Source organism: Felis catus, chromosome A1, assembly GCF_018350175.1.
Source record: "Felis catus isolate Fca126 chromosome A1, F.catus_Fca126_mat1.0, whole genome shotgun sequence".
Classification (NCBI taxonomy): domain Eukaryota; kingdom Metazoa; phylum Chordata; class Mammalia; order Carnivora; family Felidae; genus Felis; species Felis catus.
Window position 1 is genome coordinate 156,754,632 of NC_058368.1, and position 23,112 is coordinate 156,777,743.

Sequence of the window (23,112 nt, forward strand, 5' to 3'; positions counted from 1 at the left end):
CCAGACATTCTAATCTTCCAGTAGGAGACAGGAAGATGGAGGTGCAAGGAAGACTGGTAACAGCAAAACATCACAGTGGATCAAATTGTGTAAACATCTACTTCTGCACTAAACGTAAAAATAATTCCTATTCAAATTACAACACATGTCTTAAGATCTAATTATTAAAAATTTAGAGCCTCCTAACAGCTATTTGTACACACACGTACTTTACATGGTACAGGGTTCACTAGAGAACCCACTACAAATGGAATTGACAGTGAAGCAAAACTGATGCCAGTTTATGAGAATAACTGCAATGGCCAAACACAATCCACTAAACATGACACTAATGCTACACGAATACTAATACTCAACCCAGAAATCTGTGAAGACTCTGTGTGTACACAACAGGCGCTAGGCAATGCTGTCATATACATACATAAAAATCAATATCACTGGGCTCTAAGAACAAAAACAACAGTCTGGTATCTTAGATAAGTTCTCAGTCCGTGAGGAGAATGTTCAGGGCCCATCAGTGTTTCTATAAACTCTACTCAGAGAAACTCTGAGGTAGAGCCATATACAAAGGCCCATAGGACTACCAATATGACATGTAAGAATGAAATGTGGAACCAACCATGAAACGTTCCTCTAAAATGTGACAAGACATTTTAAACCAACAGGCAGCCCTCTTATAAGATGGTGAAATTTTACAGAGTTAATAAAATTGAGCAAAAGATTCAATGATGTTGTTAATGGGTTGAGATGATGAAATTGAGTAGGACCACGTTAGAAAAGATTTTTACAGTTGCTATTGAAATAGCTGACCAGTGAAGAGTTATATGTTTTGAATCCTAATCCAACTTATATTGCATAACATCCCTGAATACACTACAATTTTTTTCTACTCAAAAATCGTCAATGCTTCTGCATTTTCTACAAAATAAGAGAATACATTTTTTTGCCAAGTCATTTGAAATTTATATAAAATGGACTTAAATTTGAAAATATCATCTATTAAAAATGAATTCAAGAAGAACTAGAAAATCTGGACATTACTAAAACTGTTTAAGAAATGCTATCAATAATTAATATCTTCTTATATCTAAGAAACCACTGCAGAGTTACACATTATTCCAGTGTATAAAAAATGATCAGTTATTTATTGGAAGTCAATACCTTAATAACCAAATTTAACAAGAGGATTATAAGAAAGGACCAAAACTGGTCAATTTTACTCACGAATATCCATGCAAAAGTTCCAAATAAAATATTAACAAACTGAATACAGCAAAGTATATAAAGGATAAAAGATGATGATCAATATGGGTCTTTTAATTTTTTTTTAAATGTTTATTTATTTTTTGAGAAAGACAGAGACAGAATGTGAGTGGGTTAGGGGCAGAGAGAAAGGGAGACACAGAATCCAAAGCAGGCTCCAGGCTCCGAGCTGCCAGCACAGAGCCCGACGCAGGGCTAGATCTCAGGAGCTGTGAGATCATGACCTGATCTGAAGTCAGATGCTCAACTGACTGAGACACCCAGGTGCCCGAATATGGGTATATCTCATGAATTTGAAGCTGGGTTACCATCAGAAAATCATGATATAATTAAAAGCAAAATTTACGTAATCGTCTCAAAAGATTTGGAAGAGCATTTTATAAAATTTAAAACTATTAATTTTTAAAACCATTGCAGCAAGTCACCAATAGAAGAGAGCTCTCTGAATCTCATAAAAGTAATTAACAAATATCATTGTACTCTATGGTAAAACATGAAATCTTCCCTTTTGAGATGAAGAAAAAGTCAGGATACTCACTATCATCACTTCAACATTTTACTAAAGGTACTGACCAGAGCAGTAAGAGTAAAAACGAAATACAAAATATATGATTTAGAAAAGATGAAATAAAATGTACAATACTCATAGATTGTCTCCCCTATACAGTCTTTATTGTTTCTACAGAAAATTCAAAAGGATGTAGAAATAAACATTAAAATTAAGAACATGATGAAAAATAGTTACACAAAAATAAAATAAGATATATTTGCTATGAAGCTTCAGAATATATTTACATGTATTTTCAAATATTTTACACCTACGTTTTGCTAGAATAAACGTTAAACAATTTCTTAGCCTCGATTAAAAAATAAATCATTAATTTACTTTTTCCATAACTTCTCTTATGACAGGGTAAAAAGAGGCAATTACTCTATTGTATTAAATTTATTATTATTCTATTCAAGTCAAATTAAGTGAATTATATGGTCAACAAGAGTAAGTTTCTCAAAGACAGAAAGCAGTTCTTAGGTAGGTTTGCCCTAAGAAATATCCAATGAGAGACAATGGATTTAATGCAGAGCAAAAAGAGAGAAAAATATGGATAGAACAAGAAAAACATTTAATTCTCAGGGACAGTAAATGCAGGAACTAGGCCACAGTTATTTTCAAAAAGGAAGCAAAAATAAAAGAAAATAAAACAATAAACAGGGGGTCTGGTCTAACGTGTCCACAGCCCCCATGGGAGGTGGCGGTTTTATAGGCCCTTGCAGATTTACGGGTTAATCTTCTATAGTGTCCAGCACTCTGGGGACACGTGCAGAGCGGTGAATATTTCAAAAGTTCAACTGGCAGATCAGACAGAATCTGTTTTCTACTTAGTGCACCTCTCTTTCCTTTGCTGTTTCCAGCAGCTTTCCGGGTGTCAGTTTGTATTATTATGGTTTTCACAACTGGGTCAAAAAATAAAACTTCTCTGTTAATTAAACACTGAGCTAACACGCTTTGGCGATCATTCCTGTTCATAAATTTATGTTGACTGTTTTTGCCTGTCCTCTCCAATCTTACAATGCAGGCTCTGCAACAAGAATTATAAAGATTTTACATAGTATTTGCATGAAAGAACACGATTTTAATATCAATAGTAGCATTTTATAGCTAAAAGCAAATGAGACTTAGAAGATCCTGAGAAACTAGCAGGTAACTTATCTTTTTTTTCCTCCCTTCCAGAGACACTGTGAAACAACAGAACAGTCTGTGCTACATACATAATTAAAACAGATGTTCCCAATCTTAATTTTCATAGCTAATTTTGACAGCAAAAGAAACGCTCCTGTCTTTTGTATAGTCACCTATTTTCTCTCAAATGTGTCCTATTTCATCGCCCACTGTGATTGCTCAGAAAGAAAGGGGTGATGTGATGGAAGCTATAAATGCAATAGCAAGAGCTCTGCTATATTATTGGGAGGCACAGTGAATGGGAGCAGGTCTAACAGAAATTGACCATACAGTCATTCAAAGTCCACATAGTCTAAGCATTTGTATGCACTAACTTTGCAGATCACAGTTTTCACTGGCTTTGTGTGGTCTTCCATGACAGAACCTTAGAAACCACAAAGAGAGGAGAGAACTGTCTTCCTGTTCTTTGTGGTGGCGCTTGTCATTTTCACACCCATGTCAAGGCACTCTCTGATTGGCACCTAAGTTCTCTTCTTACACATCTGCCTACACCAGATCTGTGAAAGGCCTACTAGGCTGCAGCCCTGAGCCAGCTCTGCCCTCAGGACACTCTAAATCCCAGCTTAGCTTCTTCCTGAGGAGGGGATGGGACTGGAACACCATCTGATGGAGGTGCTCCTGTCTTCTGCTGCCTCCTGACCATTAGGTCTGCTTCCTCTCTTCTAGGGCCCTTCTCCCCTGCCAGGGAGGGAGTGGGAATACTCCAGTTCTGCAGGACAGATTGGGGAACACCTATAGGGAACGCCAAGCCTCCCAACATCCATGGTAACTCTGGTTACTTCATAATTACACTTGGATCCTTTGACAATGAATTCAAACATAGCCCACTGCCAGCCTGCTATAGTTGATGTGTTCTCTCTCCTCAGGAAAGCCCCGTGTGAAATGATCCAATCTAAGCCCTGCTACTGGCTCCTTTCTGGTGCAAATTGTCCTGGATTGCCATGGCCGAGGGAGCAACACTCTGGGTCCTTACCAATTGCACAAGACTCTGGCTACGTTCAAGGCAGAATCATCAGGGCAGTTGGCTGTGGCTCGGTGAATTCATGCAGCATTAGACCTCCCCACCCCCATTGCCCAGGAGTAATGCATAAGTAGGAACCACAAAATCTAAGGGGCAAAAGATAGCTCATTCTGATCTGAACGATGAACTGCATTGAAGCACTGTGATCTGCTTAAGGTGGTTTAAGGGGAGGGGGAACAGGCTGACATCGCTCACTGGGAAGATGGTAATGTCTTGGCTCAGGGAAGGTTCATAGGGTTGGGGTTCCAGCAGATGGACCTTCTTCCAAGGAGATGAGGCAGGGAATCATAAACAAGCCGAATGGACTGGAATACAGAGCAAGGGAGGGAAGGGTGCTTAACTCTGCAGAGAAATGTTAAACAAAGCTAGATACTCATAGATCAGGAAACAGAATCGATCTGAGTCTCCTGAATAACTTTTGTGCCAAATACTATGTTGGGTACTTCACATATGTTTTCTCTAATCCTCACAAACTTTTAAGCAACAGGGAAATAAAAATTAACTAGTGATCTAGTCTCAGCTTAAAAGTGACTTTCTCAGAGTAGACTTCCCTGAGCCCATTATCTAAATTAACTTCCCCTATTATACTCTCTATTATCTTCTCCTTCATCTAATGTCACTCAGTAAAGCTTATAATTTGATATTCATGAGAGTGATTAAAGCTCCTTGTTAGCATACATTGTGTTCATTTTATCTGCTAAATGTGTCCCCACAGTTTCTAGCACATGGGCTCTTAAAAAATATTTTTGCACATTTGAATACATGGAAAGGAACTCACTGAAGCAACCAGTGAATTGCACGTGAGCTACAGAGGCCCTTGTTGGTTCAAAGTTTCACCCTACGGAATTGTGGTCACTGCAGACACTAATGTATCTAAAAATCAGAATGACATTCATCATCACAAGAAAGACATTGCCTTAAATAAAATTTAAAATTTAAAATTTAAAATTTAACATTCACTAGGTTTTTATTAAAATAATACAATTCATCCCTCCTATGATTGCCAGATTTTACTTCTCTGTGGGACCTCCAAGAAGAAAAAGAATAGACAGAAATATGCACCCGTCAAAGTCCATCTATTTGTACTCTTTTTAATTTTAATAGATCCATGAGAAAAATAAGTCTTGCTTTAGAGTAAATACGTTTAACTGATATACAAGCTTCTTCACTACTGGACATTATCAGAGACTCTAATGTGAGACTACGCCTTACAAGTCTCCTCTCTGTGTGGAGGAGTGGGGGACAGTCAGGGGTGGGTTGGCATATTGATACTAAACATATAGTCCTGGAGGCACCAATGGACTCCATTCCCCTCCCCATGAATAGAACAGAGTTTGACAAGATGCTCTTGTGTTCTGATAAAATCAGTATCAAGAAGCATTTGATCAGTTCTGCAGTACATTAAATCCTACCTTCCTAACCCTAGTTCGATAAACCCTGAACAAATTATACAAGGCTGAGGAAATAGAAACAAGAGCTTGTGAACAAGAGTCCCATCAATCACTGTGCTGTCAAATTTACCCTGCATAGTACAGGCTTTTCAATTTTTGCCCAAGACTGTCTCACATAAATTGATCACTCCACAGGCCACTAGACGAGAATATGCTTGAATTGTAGTAACTTGAAAGGGGCTGGGAACTGATGAGGTGGAAATATTGGCAGCACGAGAGGATCCACATTATACTCCACATCTGACCTGCGTTACCTAGGTAGTACCAAAGAAGGTACTTTTATTCTCTTTTTAGGAGCAGGAAACTGAAGCCCAGAGATGTCACATAATGTTCTCAGGGTCATATCATATGTCTGGATTCAAACCCAAGTCTTCTAGCTCCAGCTGTTTTCATTGGATGTATGAGAGACTCTTTCTCAAGTCCTCTTCCACATGCCCTTTCTGCTCCTCAGTACAGCTTGTCACACTACCCCATGTCATACCACAGTTCACAAGACCTTCTTTTACCAGCCCACCCATGCTGTACAGCTGAACCATCATCCTTTTCAGGGAGTTCAACAATCTCCACACCAGAGGGCCTCTTATTTCTCCCATTGTCTTGGCAGAGGAAGGCCAAGCTCACATTGTGGCACTTGCCAAAGTTATTTTTGGTTGTTCAGCAGAATCTCAGCTTCCTCACCTCATCCATTTCCTCTTCAACCAGATTCATGTCTCAACTTCCTTCTGCTGCTCAGGCATGGTTGGGAGCCTTTGGCTCAGGATTGAGGACATCCATTCTTGCCTGCATTTGTGATTGTTATCCTCTAACACCTCCCTCCTACCCCTCCAACCTCACTGAGTATAGAGTGGGGAAGTGGCTGATCACAGCCCTGACTAGATTCACAGTACAGGGTATTCTGTGAGTTCTCCTACAAAGATCCTTCATTCCCCTCTGTTTCCCCAAATGGTTACTCTCATGCTCAAAAGTTTTCCCCAAGTACCCTGTTGGTCCTGGGAAAGCTCTACCAGTTGATGAGGGTCTCTCTGGTGTTTTGTTTTGTTTTGTTCCACTAGGGAGGTGCTCAGTTGCAAAGAATGTCTGATGGCTGCAAAGTTATGAAGAAGCTGACAATGCAATGAGTTGGGAGCATCCTAGACATGACACAAAGTTGGAGATGAAGAGGAAAAATGAAGAAAAAACAAGAATTCATGTGCACCCTTTCCGGGTTTCCTGCCATGACTGTCAGCATCATCAAGCCAGACACCTGGACACTTCTCGCTCACTTATGGTCAGCCGCCAAATACTAGATGGAGCGGATCTAGACCAAATCTGTAACACCCATCCTTCCCATTCCACTCCCCTATTACTGCCTTTGTTGCCCTTGTTGTTTTTTGCCCAGACTGATGTAAGAACCTCCAAATGGGTTTCCCTGGCTTTGAAATCATTCCTCTCAAACCTTCCTCCTCAAAGCCTACAAAATGCCAATTACAACATTTCCCTCCTTGAAATGCTTCTTTGGTGTCTCAAGCTGTCTCAGCTTAGAATGGACATTGCCATCCCTTGAGTGCTTTTCTCCAGATTTACATTCTTGAGCTCGACCCATAACTTAATCAATCAGAATCGCTTGGGCATCAGGCCTGGGTACACACAGTTTGAAAAAGATTTCTGGTAAATGTGATGCATCATTTAGTTGAATAATCACTACCCTTTAAGGTGAAGGCCAAGTTCTGTAGCATGGCATTGAAAGACCTTTATGAACTGACTTGTATTGACCTGTCTCACCAGCTGTTCCCCTCTATTCACCTTAGACTCCAAAAATACTGTCTTTTGTTTTTTAACACCAGTTAAAAACTGTTGTGAACTGTTGTGCTAAGCCATGCCTCTGTACCTGTGTTCTTATCCACCTGGAAAATGACAGCACCTCCTTCTAGATCCAGCTTAAGGAGCATTTCTATGAAATCTTTTCCACCTCCCACTCTGGAATTTCATAACTCCCTGCCTTGAGCTTCCATGGTTTCTTGATCAAACCAGTTCAGAAATACGGTATTTTAGATGGTTCTGGTAGTACTGAATGAGGTAAAAATCTCAAAGTCAAAATTACCTTAAAAATTGCTTAAATCACTCATAAAGTAGGCGGTTTGCTCTAAACAAACACAGTAATATGTGTGTATATGTATATATATATATACATATACACACACACATAGAATATAATTATTCAGTACTACTGTTTAAACACTAGTTTCACTCAGTACTGTGCTCACATTATGGGCTTGTAGGGGCAGAGATACCCCCAACCTACCCTCTTTTAGGACATTTGATCACCGAGGGGAATGTTTATCTGTGTTTCTTAAGCGTGTTCCATGATAGGAGCAAGTAATATTTTGCAAATGGGCTTGTTTGAGAAAAGTGGGTTAGAGGATGTTAAACAAATCCCCCCTTTAAAGCTCCTAAAGTACATGCCTTTTGCCTCCAGTGTCAATATGCAATACGGGAACACAATATATCACAGTTCCCAAAGTTATTTGATTATAGAATGCCATTTTCACAGAACCGGCATTCCAAAAAATACTCTGGAAAACAATCTGCCTCCCTCATGCCTCACTGAAGTTGCAAATGAGAAGCCAAATGAGACACCATTTTTCTGGTTCTTTTCCAAAGAGCAGGAGGGCAGACCACATTACCTGGTTTCTAGGCCATTTTCTAAAGGGACCTCCCTGCGTGGAGGAGCACCCTGCCCCCTTGAGGGTGCTGCTTGGTTGTGGTCATGCCGCTTCTCCACGAGCAACCAAAAGAGGGGCAATGGGGCTGGAACTTCCAATGCATTACCAAGTTTAATGACAAAAGTGTAGTCATTAGGACAGCCATTGGTTAGTAATTGTTGCCACTTATTTGGTAAAATGATTCCAATAAATAAGTATGCTGTTTACTCACACAATAGTTTGCAACAATGAAGTTTTCTGACAGTTTGATGTAGGCATTTGTTTTGAGATCTGGAAAGTTGGACGGTGCGGAAAAGTACAACCAGTCTTAAGTGTGCACAAGTTGTTAAGTGTGGACCGATCCCTGTAATTACAAGTGCCTCTGCAGTGTCAAGTGAATAAAGATAAACTCTTTGGTGTCAGGAAAAGCTTCTGTGTAGACTCTGTGCTTAAAATATGCCCTTCCAAAAAATATGGTAAAAAACTGTTTAGTGGTCAAAAGGAAATTAGGCCAAATTTAAACTGATTTATGCTGTGCAAAATTAACATTCTAATAATAGAAGTGCAGGGGCACCTAGGTGGCTCAATTAAGCGTGCCACTTCGGCTTAGATCATGATCTCACAGTTTTGTGGGCTCGAGCCCCGAATCAGGCTCTGTGCTGACAGCTCAGAGCCTGGACCCTGCTTTGGATTCTGTGTCTCTCTCTGTCTCTGCCTTTCCCCTGCTCGCACTCTGTCTCTGTCTCTCAAAAATAAATGAACATTCAAATTTTTTTTTAAAAGGACGTACAAATCCCATGTACTATTTGACTACTAACTTCAGATAATGATGCTCTCATTGACTAGTGCAGTAAAAAGACTGCAGAGTTGCATGTTAGGAACCCCATGCCCAGCTCAGCTCTGTCAGGTGCTGGATGTATATAACCTTGGAAAAGTCATTTAATTTGCCTGTGCCAGAATATTTTTCATTTGCAAAATGAGAGAGTTGAGATAGTTGATTTCTAAGGCATCTTTTGATTACAAAATTTTGTGAATATGAATGACATGTTACTTGGATAAAGGGAGAAATCATAGAAATTTAGAGATGGTACAATACTTTGAACCACTTTGATACGCTGAACTATACTTTTTATTTTATTTTATTACTATTATTTTTCAAATGTTTATTTATTTTTGAGACAGAGAGAGACAGAGCATGAACGGGGCAGGAGCAGAGAGAGAGAGGGAGACACAGAATCTGAAGTAGGCTCCAGGCTCTGAGCTGTAAGCACAGAGCCTGATGCAGGGCTTGAACTCACGGACCATGAGATCGTGACCTGAGCCGAAGTCGGACGCTTAACCGACTGAGCCACCCAGGAGCCCCTGAACTATACTTTTTAAATAAAACTGATGTTTAGATTTTTGCTCTACAACTGGCACAGAGTTCAACTCAGGGATTGAACCTACCACAACCCTGACATCAAGATCTGAGCTGAGATGGAGTCAGACACTTAAGTGACTGATCCACTCAGGCGCCCCCTGATGTTTAGGTTTTAGTTAACTTTCTCCTTATGTTTTGTTTAAAAATATAATTAAAAGAGCAAAATATAATGGTAATCTCTTCTGAAAACATACAAAAATAAGAGACACAATGAATGAGAAAGAGTTCAAGGTATGATGAGAAAAATATTTTAACACAGCAAACATAGTTTTCAGGCCTTAGTTGATTTCTGAAAAAATTTATGTTAGTGTCTGATACATAAAAACCATTCAAATGGGGAGTCTGCCCTTCGTTGTAAAGCACCTGCCATGTTAGGAGCCAAAGAACAGGACTGCTTTTCCAAAAGATTTGTTTCCATTGTCTAAAACTTACATATTTTGACCCTAAAAGTTGTGTGATCAAGTATTTTTACAGGAAAATTTTGTTCTTTTCTTCCTGGGAAAGCTTGAAACAATGATCACTTCAATAACTTCTCCTAAAAGTAACTATAAGAAGTCATATTCCTGTCGACATTAGCGGCTTCCTGATAGTAATCTGCATACTTTTGGAATTGCAGTGTACTTTTCAAACACTTTTGAACATTCATATATAGTGTAACTTATCAAATACTTAACAGAGGCAGGGCTGCCCGGGTGTCTCAATTGGTTAAGCATCAGACTTTGGCACAAGTCATGATCTCCCTTTTCATGAGTATGAGCCCAGCATTGGGTTCTGTGCTGACAGCTCAGAGCCTGGAGCCTGCTTTGGATTCTGTGTCTCCCTCACTCTCTGCTCCTCCCCTGTTCACACTCTTATTCTCTCATTCTCTCTCTCAAATAAATGAAAACATTAAAAATATTTAAGAGAGATAATAAAGTTACAAAGTCTCCTTTTGTCTGGCGTATTTTTTGTGGCAATTTACACATTTAGAAAGTATGCATTTGCCATGAGGCATTAATTCATTTATGTACCATCCATCCATATATCTATTTATAGCATGAACATTTCTCAAACTCTAGGCATGAACTTAGCAGAAGTTTTTCATCCACTTTGGCTAGATAAACTTGGAATTAATTGTTTCAGAATTGATTTGAAAATAAAGTAACTACTGATTTGAAAATGAAAAGAAAGAGAGAGAGAGAAGAAAGAAAGAAAGAAAGAAAGAAAGAAAGAAAGAAAGAAAGAAAGAAAGAAAGAAAGGGAGGGAGGGAGGGAGGGAGAAATCCTATCCAGAATTAATTCCTAGTCTTTGGGAAACAAGAGAGGGATAGAGGATGAATGCTTCATTTGAGGGATGTTAAAATGAGGCCCAGACTGTACAGTGTAGAATGCAGGTCTGCTGTTACTCAGTGTAACACTTTCAACTGATTGTTACTTGGAGCCTGCTATTTCTAAGGTAGGAAAATCACCCACAGTAAACAATGAGCCATAGGAATCATATGCATTTCAAATAACACAAGAAACCTATACACCAAAGAAGAGAATATCCTCAAACAGTGAACATACGCTACTTGCTGTGTTTAGGACCAGGAAAAAGAAAATCCAACCAATGATTTTGTGCTGACTGGGATTTTTTTCTGTGTGTGTGTGTGTGTGTGTTTCATTTTTAATTATTGCTTTGGGCCAAGGCCAAATGTATAATTTTCCCAATAGAGTTGCTCCCATTGTCTAAAACTTGGATATATTTTGCGTTTGATCACATGTTTTTTAGGAAAGTTTTTTGTGTTTTCCCCCCTTGAAAAACTTGAAACAATAACCACCTTCCCTGGAAATCGGCAGTATTTCCTATCCTTAGTCACTATTCTTATTTTGAAAACCATCTCTCAGTAATTGACCATATCTCAAAAAGTGATACTACATAAATTTCAGCTCCCAGACTTCCTTGTATTTTTTTTAATGTTGATCTATTTTTGAGAGGGAGAGAGCGAGAGACAGAGTATAAGCAGGGGAGGGGCAGAGAGAGAGATAGACACAGAATCTGAAGCAGGCCCCAGACTCTGAGCTGTTAGCACAGAGCCAGACAGGGGTCTCAAACCCACAAACTGGGAGATCATGACCTGAGCTAAAGTCCGATACTTAACCAACTGAGCCACCCAGGTGCCCTTGGTTCCCAGACTTCTTAGTTTGAGCTCTCTAATGAAATTTTTGGAAAAAACAAAGCTTTTCTTCTAAGATTGAAAGAAACATATATTTTTGTAAATAAGCATTTAAAAGTGATTTTTAAAAATTCCTTTGTTTTTTCCAATTCTCTGCCTGAATTGTTTCTTCTGAAACAATTTTGATTATTTTTCACATCAAATCCTAAAATAGTCAAACTTTGATAATTCCCATTAATTTAGGTATTCAAATTTATTTTGATCTTTTAATTTTATCTAAATCTGTCTCTGTATATGTATAACATATATGCTATATATGTATATATTTGCATAAATTTTTCATAAATTTTTTTAACCTTTATTTATTCTTAGAGAGAGAGAGAGAGACAGAGTGTGAGTGGGGGAGGGGCATAGAAAGAGGGAGACACAGAATCTGAAGCAGGCTCCAGACTCTGAGCTGTCAGCACAGAGCCCAACACGGGGCTAGAACTCGGACTGCGAGATCACGACCTGAGCCAAAGTCAGTCAGTTAACCAACTAAGCCACCCAGGTGCTCCCATTTAGCTTTTGAATCAAGGGAGTAAAGCAATTATGCTTTGTATGTGTAATTAAAGAAACTAATATGAAACAGTGTGAAAGGCTTGTACCAGTTGGCTATGTCAGTTCCATGTTGAAAACCATCATATGATAAAGTATCAAATTAACTGAGGTAAACTCTTTTATACTTTATACTTCATTCCCTTTTCCCACATGCTCAGTGACAGTCTGATCCAAATCCAGTTTCAGATACATGAGTCATGGCTCAGAGCAGATGTGGAGATGTGCCAGTTTATCCCTACCATCCATCCATCCATCAATCCATCCATCCATCCATCCATCCATCCTTCCACCCACCTTGCCGAGAAGCCTTACTGAGAGTCTACTATGTATTAGTCACCAAGGTAGTGCTAAGGGTGCACAACACTGTGAAGGAAGTCCTTGTCTGCAAAACCTGAAGAAACAAGAAGGTTTGAAAACCACTCAAGAATTTCAAGAAAAATGTGTGCAGTCTTTGGAGAAAGCAGATCAAAATGTACCCTAGTTGCACAATGGACCTAAACTCCTTCTACCATTCATTCAATGTGCTCCTTCCCCCAAATCATGCCTTTCATCAGGAAATGTTTACGGAGTGTCCAGACAAAAGGCGACATGACATTAATCTTTCCTCTAAACACAAAATTTTCCACAAACTTTTCTGGGACTGTGTAAGTTGATTATGTATACATTGAAAGCTGTCTTTCTCTCCCTACCCCCTCAAAAAAATGGAAAAATTTTCATTTGGCCAAAGACTATGATCACCTAGGAGAACTCTCTATTATGTCTTCTCATTCCAGACACATTTTGTATTGTTACTAGCTTCATCTTACATGAATTCCCAAGTAATTTTAGTATATTTCCGCTTCATAAAGGCCTGGGTTTCACTAAGAATGAGAATGTTGGAGTCATCAAAATGATTGAATACATTAACATTAAAAAGATTTCTTTTCCTGTCTGTGGCACTTTTTAACAGTCACTTCCTATTACTGGGATCAAGGGATTCGAACTGGAGGCAGCATAAAATGTAATCAGGTACCCTGGCTCTGAAGCCTGACTGCCTTGGTTCAATTCTGGTCATTCTATAACTATTTGTGTGATGTCAGGGATAAGTCATTAAATTTCTAAATACTTCAGTTTCTCCATCTATAAAGTGGGAATATTAATAGTGCCCAAATTTTATAAGGTGGTTTTAAGACATTAATTTAGATAGTTCATAAAAAGCTATTATATAGGCTGACTTCAGTGTTAGCATTACTGTTATTTTCATCTTGGACAAAACATTTATGGAGTGAGAGATTTAGAACTTGATTTGTTACATTTGGGGATGCTGTAAATTGTCATGAATATATATTACTAATCCTCTCCTACTAGTGAAATGACTCAAGCAAAGGAAGACCAAGTGACTGATTTGATTATCTTCACTAAATTAATATGGAATCAAAACCCAGCAAACCATCTCCAAAGATTTCTTCCTTGGGTTTCTCTCAAGGGGATATTTTTACAAACCTTGGCACTTATACCAATGATACATGGATAGACTCTTCAAAATGAGTTCAAAGTGCTTCACCCAACTTTGATGTTCACAGGATCATTAATCAATATTTACCAAGTATCTATAGGATATGTGGGATAACTGTCTGGCTTTAATGTGTTTTCTAAGCTTCACAGATAGAAAAACAAAAATCACAAGACTTGTTACCTCCAAAGCCACAGGAGGGGTCAATATTACAAGGAAGTACTGATTCCTCCCACTACACTTCTAGTGCCCAATATCACCTTATATTTCTATTTAGCAAAGTGTTTAAAGACTTTTACGTCTTCATCTCACCTGTTTTCCTTTATCTCCTAAAGGTTATACAGCAGATTCATATAGTTCTAGGGATAAAGTAAGCAGTGAACTTTATTACAATGCAGGGCTAAGATTTGTTCATAAGATAGCATGATGATAAATTCCACTTATTTACTGAAGTGGTAAGTTGGAGTATAGGATATGTAGATAGCATATACCTTTCATAAGAGTTACATATTTTATTAAATGAAATGGTGACCATGTTTTGATTCCTTGGAGTAAAAATAACCTTTATTAATACTACCAACATGCAAAAAGTTTTCAATTAATCTGTCTTCTAATTTTTAAAAAATGTTTATTTATTTATTTTGAGAGAGAGGGAAAAGAGGGGGGGGTTGGGGGGAGCGAAGAGGCAGAGAGAGAGGGAGAAACCCAAGCAGGCTTGGCACTGTTAGCACAGAGCCCAATGCAGGGCTCTGTCCCACGAACTGTGAGATCATGACCCGAGCTGAAATTAAGAGTCAGACGCTTAGCCAACTGAGCCACACAAGCATCCTGCCTCTGTCTTCTAATCTTAATTTAAGAGGTTTTAAAGAAAAATTTTCTTTATAAACCTATCATGTTCATTGGTATAGTAAGATACACGTCCTTAACTTCTGTAATTTGGAAAGTCATGTTTCTCCCAACTCATGTCCCCGATAAAGAAGAGAGTTTCATAAATATGAAATAGCCAGATGGGTTTTAACAGAAATGGTTGCAAGTCTATCTGGTTGTTTAAATTTTCCCAATTTCTTTTTAATGATAAGCGTTTGGAGAATCTCTTTTTGCTAACCACTTTCAACAAATATATCAAAACAATCTACCATACTACCTACAATTTTAAAAGCTACAGATCTACCCCTATTCATTATGCATGCCTCCTTTTATGATTCAATCTCCCATAGTAAGAGCTTGGACACTTTGTGAAAAAGCTAAGAGACTCCAAGAGTCAGATGTTTTAGTTTGATAATCATTCCGAAAATTCATGCTCCATTAAATTAGATCCAACAGAGAATCCTCAGCCCACACAACTTATAGACAAGGCAATATGTCTCCTACAAAATATTCTCTAAGCATATAGCTTCCTAAAAAAATGTTCATCAATATGTGAAAAATATTATTTATTTATTTTTAAACCCTAATCATACAACTCAAGAAAAAGTCTTTCTGATCAATTTCTAGCTAACTGAGCAGACAGAAAGACCTAGATTTTGGTCTTGACTCAGGTATTAGCTTAAGGAAAGTGAGGCACCTTTCTTAACTCTTGTGGATCTTAATTCCATTCTTTGTGAAATGAGAATATGTGAGAGGACATCAAGTTTGCCTCAAAAACGTAATTTTGTATATCTTACCTTGTGATAGTGGTATTTGTAAGCTCTATGGCATTTACAAGGACTCTCACAGCCAACAGTTTCATTTGATCTTCAAAACTGATTTTCAGAAATAGGTGGAGTTATCTCTACTTATTTTTACCAGCAAGTGTGCTGCATTTGATATCTAGAAGGATTCACTAGAGACAGCAGCATCTAAATCACCATCCAGAAAGATTCAGTTTCCAGGAGTCAGAACGAATACTCTATAAAAAAATTTCCTGAACCTGTCAAAGCCTCACCTAAGAGAAAAATCTTTAAAAACAAAGAAAAAATGTCATGTGTGCTTCTGCTGATGTAGTCCCCAGTTGAGAGACATCATGTTGTTTCTAGGTTGAAAATTAAGTTTAGTTGCCACTTGATAAATACTTCAGTGACAATGAGTTTCCAGGAGATATTTGAAATTTTAAAACAGCACCAAGACTTAGGTAAATTTGGGTTCTTGGTTTTTAGTTTTGGAGCTCATCCTTGCAAAATATTTTTAGATAAGTTGGAAATTAACCAGTAAAGTAGTTTACAAAGAGAAGAAAAAGGAGACTTTTATTACTGAAAAGAAATATTCTAAATCCAGAGTGGAATTCTGAGTATCTTTGATATCTCATCAGCTCCTTTACTATAGGAAGACAAAAAAATTCTCAAAAATATGCCTAACACCTTACAGTTAATAAAATACAACACAGATATGAAATTATTCCATCTTTGCAAACAATCCTGTAAGGTAAAAAAAGGTTTTCTGAACCAAGTTCCCAATTGTTCCTCTTCTCAGAGGTCAAGGGATTTCCTGACTAATTAAGATCCACAGGTTATCTAAAGACTCATTTTAGCCATTATATCTAAACTCTTTCTTCATCAAAGCCATTTTGAGAGGTGAGACACAGAAAAATTACACTGTATTTGTTTTCTTTCCTTCTCTCTCCCAGCACTTTACCCACACCCCTTCTGGAAGTGTAAAGAATATAGTCAAAGAATGGGGATCACAGCAATGAAGGAGGAGAAGCAAGATGCCTTGATAATCTAATCAGGTAATTACCAGTTGGCTGTGCAATGTCATAAATAATTAAGTCCATATTTGAAACAGAGCATACTGTAAAAACTTGATTTCACAACATTTTATCAGTCTGAGTTTTAATCCATAACAACAGCTTGTATGGCCATTATAATCCATATTTAAGAATCGGACACTATGCAAAGTGTAATAATACATGCTTTTGTCTTGATGTAGATACATGCTATTCTTTCTATTGACATTTAGTAATTCACATATAGTATAAGGGAAAATACTCAAGCAGATTTCATAACTAACCAGAATAGGTCCCTTTCTGCCAGAAAAAAAAGAGTTTGCTACAGATTCGATATCAGGATATTCTACTTATAACATTTTGTATTCTAATCTTTTGGGATATGTGCTTTTTCACTATGCGTGGCCCCAAAGGCTTTCATTGTGCTAAGTCATTTTCCTTAAAGTTTTTTTTATTTTCTCAATTTGGAACACTGCCATTAAACATGTTTGGAAGTTGAACTAATCTGAATTTCCCCTTCAAAGAAGAGGAAAACTACATGCCTTCCATTAGTTCATTGACCCCCTGACCTTTGCAAAAAACCATGAATTATTCAATATATATCTAATGAAAAGTAATTTCCATGTGTAGTTAGAATATAGCAATTTTGTAATGGGTATAATTTTGAACAGAAATGAAACAATCTCTAAGCATGACAATGGTCAATAATCAAGAAGAAAGTATTCTAATGCCAACTGTCATTAAACATACAAAAAATCCCTCAATTCATTAATAACTTACAAATTCACAGCTATAGCCCTCAAAATCAAATTAACCTTTTCTATCTCAAAAGAATTCAAAGGTCTTAAATATGAGTGTTCAAAGTTATGTGACACCAGACACCACTGTTAGTCTCTGATTTGATGTTGTTTCTTCAATCAATAAAAACCCAAGACAACATTCTTGTCTTTCACCCCAGCCTCTCAGCCGCAAGCTTAAAGAATTTGAAAAACAAACCTCTCATTCACTTTTCTATCCACAGATTTTTCTATCCATACGATTTATAGATGAGTGTCTCCAACAGCAACTGAGGAAGTGGGCTTGTGATACACTCATACACATTTTAAAGTTGACACATCAATCAAAGTTTATGAATATGGTGGCCTTTTACTTAAACAGAAAGCCAAATAAGAAAGGGAAAGAGAGTTTCATTACTTTTCAACCCTAAACTTCCTATGACTAAGACCACTTTTTATTGCAGTGGAGAAATATAGCTGGCAAGCTATGGTTATTTAGAGTAAAATCCAAGCACAATCATGTGAGTTTTATGCACATTTCATCTTTAACGGAGATCATAAAGTAGCAAAAAGGGGGGGCAAAAGGGAAAAGATCCTGGTACTATTTAATCCTTAAAAAAGACCTAAAATGATACAAAACTACTACAGCGTTTCTGCTTCTCAGGTATTACATTTTTCATAAAAAGCTAGTATAAAGAAAATATCAATGTCTTAAATTAAGTATTTCACAAATGGATTAAACTGTAAGTTTAAAATTACTTGTGTTAGCAACTCAAATGCCACCTTCAATACCTGTGAGAAGGCATTTTCTGAAGCACAACCATGTACGAAAACTGCCACGTTAATTCCAGGCTGTCCTGATGCAATGAGTAAACCAAAACGTGGAGCTTACCTTATTATAAACAAATGGCAAATTGCAGGCACTTTTCGGCTTGCAGGTGTCTAGCATAGTTGATTAGAAATAGACCAAACATCTTTCATTCCAGTGAGAGAACTGCATATTCAGACTTGGCTTTCTTTCCTGAATCCTTGTAGGAGAGGCTGTTCACCTCCAAGGGCTGGTAACAGCCTCTTCACAGACAGCACTTGCTGCTCTCAACTGCAGCCACTTAGAATGAAAGTAAGAGGAACCCGTGATGCTTAAATACTGTTGCCTCACATTCACAGGATATGACTCAACTCCCTCTCAAACCAGTAAGGGTAGAGTTTCCCCCTCACAAAACTGTTAGATTACGTAACAATCATCACATGTGGGGTCCCAAACTGTTTACAAACTAAAATGTAAACCTTCCCCCCACCCCCAAACACCCCCTCCCTCACCAGGTCAAACAAACGTGCATTTTTTTAAGTGATTAATTTCTTCCCTGTGGCACAAGCCACGAATGGAAATGAGAACAATATGGCACAAAGAAAACTATTCTGCTTGCTCTCAGCAGTGAATTAATGTAATGTTATTAAATGTGTGTGAACTTGCTAGCATTGCCCTGACAGAGACGTGAGAGAGGCACGCGGAAGTCACTAACATTCCTCTCAGTTCAAAAACAACGTGTAGAAGAAAACTCTGTTTTAGCGTGCAAGAAGTGGCAGTTCTGTACAACACAACAGAATCTCCTTCACGAAGCAGAGAATGGAAATAGATCTTTGTGGTTTGCTCTCGCTCATTCCCACAGAAATCCTGTCCCACGCTGTCATTACCTTGTGCCGTTTGCTCTGCCTACCTCTCCAGCTCAGAGCCCTCCTTTATCTGTTTTGTGAGCATTTCTAAAGGAACATGACTAATGACACAACTCCCTTAGTAAATGTGGCAATTTTCTGTGCTTTCTCTACCACCCACTACCTCTTAACTCTGAGCTTTATTAAGCTTGATCACACATTGAATTATTATATTTATACACCTCAGTCAATGAATATTACACACTTATCTCCTTGGAGAAAAATCTACTACATAAATTCAGTTGCCACTGGCATGACCAAGGACGAAACGATGAAAAAGCACATGGCATTTATAGCAAATTGAAACCACTTAGACCAGGACTGTTCAAAAGACATGTAAGTAAACTGCATATATAATTTTACAGTCTTAGTGGTCACATTAAAAACGTAAAGAGAAATACGTAAAATTAATTTTAACAATGCTTACTCTAACATATCTAAAATATTTCAATTTCAACATGTATTCAACAAATTATTAAATATTTTATAATTTTTATACTAATCTTGGAGATCTGGTGTACATTTTACATTTATAGCGGATTTTGATTCAAAGTCGCCACAACTGAGTGCTCAATAGCCACAAATGGGTGGAGGCTACTACATCTGACAGCACAGACCTAGAGTTCGGGGTTCATTCTTCATTCCCAGCTTGCAGTTCAAACATTCTCTCTTCAGAGAAGTCTTCCCTTACCGCCTCACCAGACATGACCTTCCCCAATTGCTTTCCTTATCAGGATCCTTTTTATTTCCTTCATAGTGCGTCACAGCCTGGAAAGTTCTCCTTTACTCATTCATTTACTTATTTATAGTCTGCGGCCCCTAACAATAATGTAAGAAACTTGAGGGCAGAGATCTTGTAGTCAAGATTTTATCCTCAGCCTCTGGCATGGTGCTGAGCACAGAGTGGAATTTGATAAACATTGTTAAATATAAATAAATAAATAAATAAATAAATAAATAAATAAATAGAGTTTAGGCTATAGTTTGGTAAATAATAGAATATTTCAAAAGGTGTTCTAAGAGAAGGTATTTATCATAGAAAAGATATGACCTACCATATCACTGAACTTTTAGCAAATACATTGGGTAACATTTTCCTGAACTGCAAAAATTACTTCTTTTTCATAATGTTAATGATCCTCAATCAATAACATACTTTATTTTCATATACAATAGTGAATATCAAAACATACTTGTTTCATTATTCCAGCAAAAATTTGGAAAGATGCTTACAGGAAAGCTTTGGTCCTAATGACATAAGTCTGGATATCATTAGGATGTCTATTCACTTCCTACTCACAAAAACATAAAATATTATCTATAAGACATTTGCAGGAGAAATTGATATATTTGCCTGACTGCTATATGTGCCTCCTCCTGGTATCATCCTTCTGATTTTTATTTCGCAAATCACCCATCCATCCCTTCTTCTTAGTCCGTATTTGGGTCATGCTGACCTGGCCCCAGAAGTGGGCATGTGACGCAGGCCTGATTAACCCGTGTATACTGTCTACAGAGCTACAGTGATCACTTCAGGGATGATCACGTAACCCAAGCTGGTTCACTGAGATCCAATATTCTATTTTTTGCTTAGAATGTGAAAGAGTGTAAGTTTATAGAACGTAAGCCTAGAATTGCTGACAGACATATGTGCTACCACATGAGGTGAGGTTGTTTAAAAACTGAAGCCAATCAAGAAAAAAAAGGCAAAAATGTAAACCGCAGACTCCTGATGCTACTGTAGTTCCTACATCTGGCCATGCATTAAGTCACATCTGCCTTCTGCTGCTACAATGGATACACTAGAATATTCACTGCAGAATTGTTTGTAATAGCGAAAAAATGCAAATGTTGCATTGGGCCATGAAGAGCAGAAGGTTAAGTAAACAGTGGCTTCACCATACTAAGGAATAGTATGAAGCTGTTAAACATAACTAGGTTCTCTACATGCGCCACCATGCAAAACTCCCTAAAAGGTATTAAACGGAAAGGACGTGTTGCAAAAATAAACATGTATCCCTGGGATACATGTACACTGGGTACATGAATTTTTACATGCAAATTCATAGAAAAGAACCTGGATGGACTGCACACCAATTGTGGCTAAGACATTATATCTGGGAAGAAGGTTTGAAATAGGGGATGATGGGGGACAAAGACAGATCTGATCATTTTGCTCAGTGTATTACCTATTTCATAATCTTGCTCAGTGTATTACCTATTTCATAAATTCACAAAAATAAATTCATGTATTCTTGAGGTAATTTGAAAAGAACATGTTATTTTTTGAAAATAAAATGTTACCTTTTTTGAGAGAGAGAGCATGAGTAGGGGAGGGGCAGAGGGAGAGAGAGAATTCCAAGCAGGCTCCACACCCAGCACAGACCCAATGTGGGCCTCGATCTCACAACTGTGAGATCATGACCTGAGCCGAAATCCAGAGTTGGATTTTTAATTGACTATGCCATCCAGGTGTCCCAAGAACATGGTATTTTTAAAAATAAGATCATAATTTGATATTTTTATGTCTATTTTGCTATATTATTTGCAGTCTAAGTGGACTACGCTTCTTTATTCTTATTTTTAAAACAATGTAACAAAAATAAAGTGCTCTTCTCTGCCCCACTCTCTCCATTCTTTACCAGCCCAAACTTATGTGTCCTCTCATTTTTCAGTCTGGCTAAAGGATATGCTAAGATAGAGACAAAGGCAGGACAGAAGATACGGAACAGACACTAAACTACATTAGAACCTCCAATGTACCTTCTAACATTGGCCAAGGGCTTTGATTTTTTTTTTTCTCTTAGTCTTTTCCAAAGCTCTTTTATTGACCTCATAAAAATATAGCTTGGATCTATTCAACAGTCAACATATCAACAGCCAAATGTTTATAATCATACGTCCTATATTAATTTAGTTTGTCTTAAATCTGAGTAAATAAACTTGCTCATTATCAGCTCACTGAAAAAAACTCTGGTCTCTGAATTGGGTATAATTGCTTTTCTAATTAACATAAAACCTAAACCTTTTTTTTTCCCCAGCTTGCTCTAGTCCTAAAAAAATCTTCACATGATCTTAGTTATGTTCATACCACCCCATGATTTTGTATTCCCCCTAAATTTCCACAGTTCTCTCTCCTTAAAAATTATACAGCTAAAGATGCTTTGAGTCTGAGGCGGGAGTCAGGGCCCTGTTGACTTTTAGGATAGCCAACCAGAATTGGAACATACACGGTGCTGACAAACGGATGAGTTTGCCAAGCAGTGAGTATTGCTCTATTTTATTCTCCCAATCATTCTAATAACGTAAACCTCTTACAGAGCCTACTGAACTTTCTCCTTCCATTCTCCTTGCTTCCACTTAAAATCTTAAGGCACCAAATTGACTTGAGATTTCCTGGAAGAAATACTACTTTACAGATAAAATTGAAGCCACCACGTTCCCCTGCCTATCCTGTTACCTCCCTTTCTCTTCAAAGGTAAACACTCTCCAGGGTTATCTTTATCATTCCCATACATCTTTTTAGTCTTTCATTAAATATATGTTTATCCGTAAATAAGATATTGATTTGCATGTTTTAAGCTTTGCAAAATTATATACTAGATCCTTTACTTTTGTGTGTGTGTGCTTAATATTCTCTCCTTGGGATTTACATGTAGTTCTACATAGTTCATTCTTTTTAACTGCTGTGTGCCATTCCAATTCAGGTATCCATTCTCCTGTTGATGGACACAGGTTGTTTTTAATTTATTGCTATTATTAAACTATTCTAATTCTTGTATATGGGCAAGAATTTCTTTAAAGATGAATACCTAGAAATGGAATTAATAGGATCACAGGATGTGATCCTGTCTTGACATGGTGATGCCCTGTCTTGACTAAATATCGCCAAACCACATCTCAACATAATTAGATTAATTTATAAGTCAACCGGTGGTGTATTTGAATTTTTGTTACACTAGATTCTTGTAAATAATCTCCACAGTATTGATATTCCAGACTGATATTTTTGGCATGTGACTGATATAGAATCTTGATGTTTAATTTGGGTTTCCCTAATTATTCCTGAGCTGAGCATCTTATTATTATTGGTCTTTTTCCTATCAGGTTGTTTGCTTTCC

The 23,112-nt window shown here is 37.6% G+C and overlaps 1 protein-coding gene across 22 annotated transcripts in view; it reads right to left on the minus strand.

The window, feature by feature from the left end:
- The window catches only part of MCTP1 (multiple C2 and transmembrane domain containing 1), a 520,292-nt gene that overhangs the window by 313,981 nt on the left and 183,199 nt on the right, over positions 1–23,112 (minus strand). Inside the window, exon 1 of one of the 22 annotated variants that reach the window (XM_023258511.2) lies at positions 18,171–18,401. The exons of 20 other annotated variants lie outside the window; for them this stretch is intronic. In XM_023258511.2, the coding sequence (XP_023114279.1) occupies positions 18,171–18,227 (57 nt within the window). In that variant the 5' untranslated portion in view covers positions 18,228–18,401. One more of the 22 variants, XM_045040213.1, reaches the window with a different exon arrangement.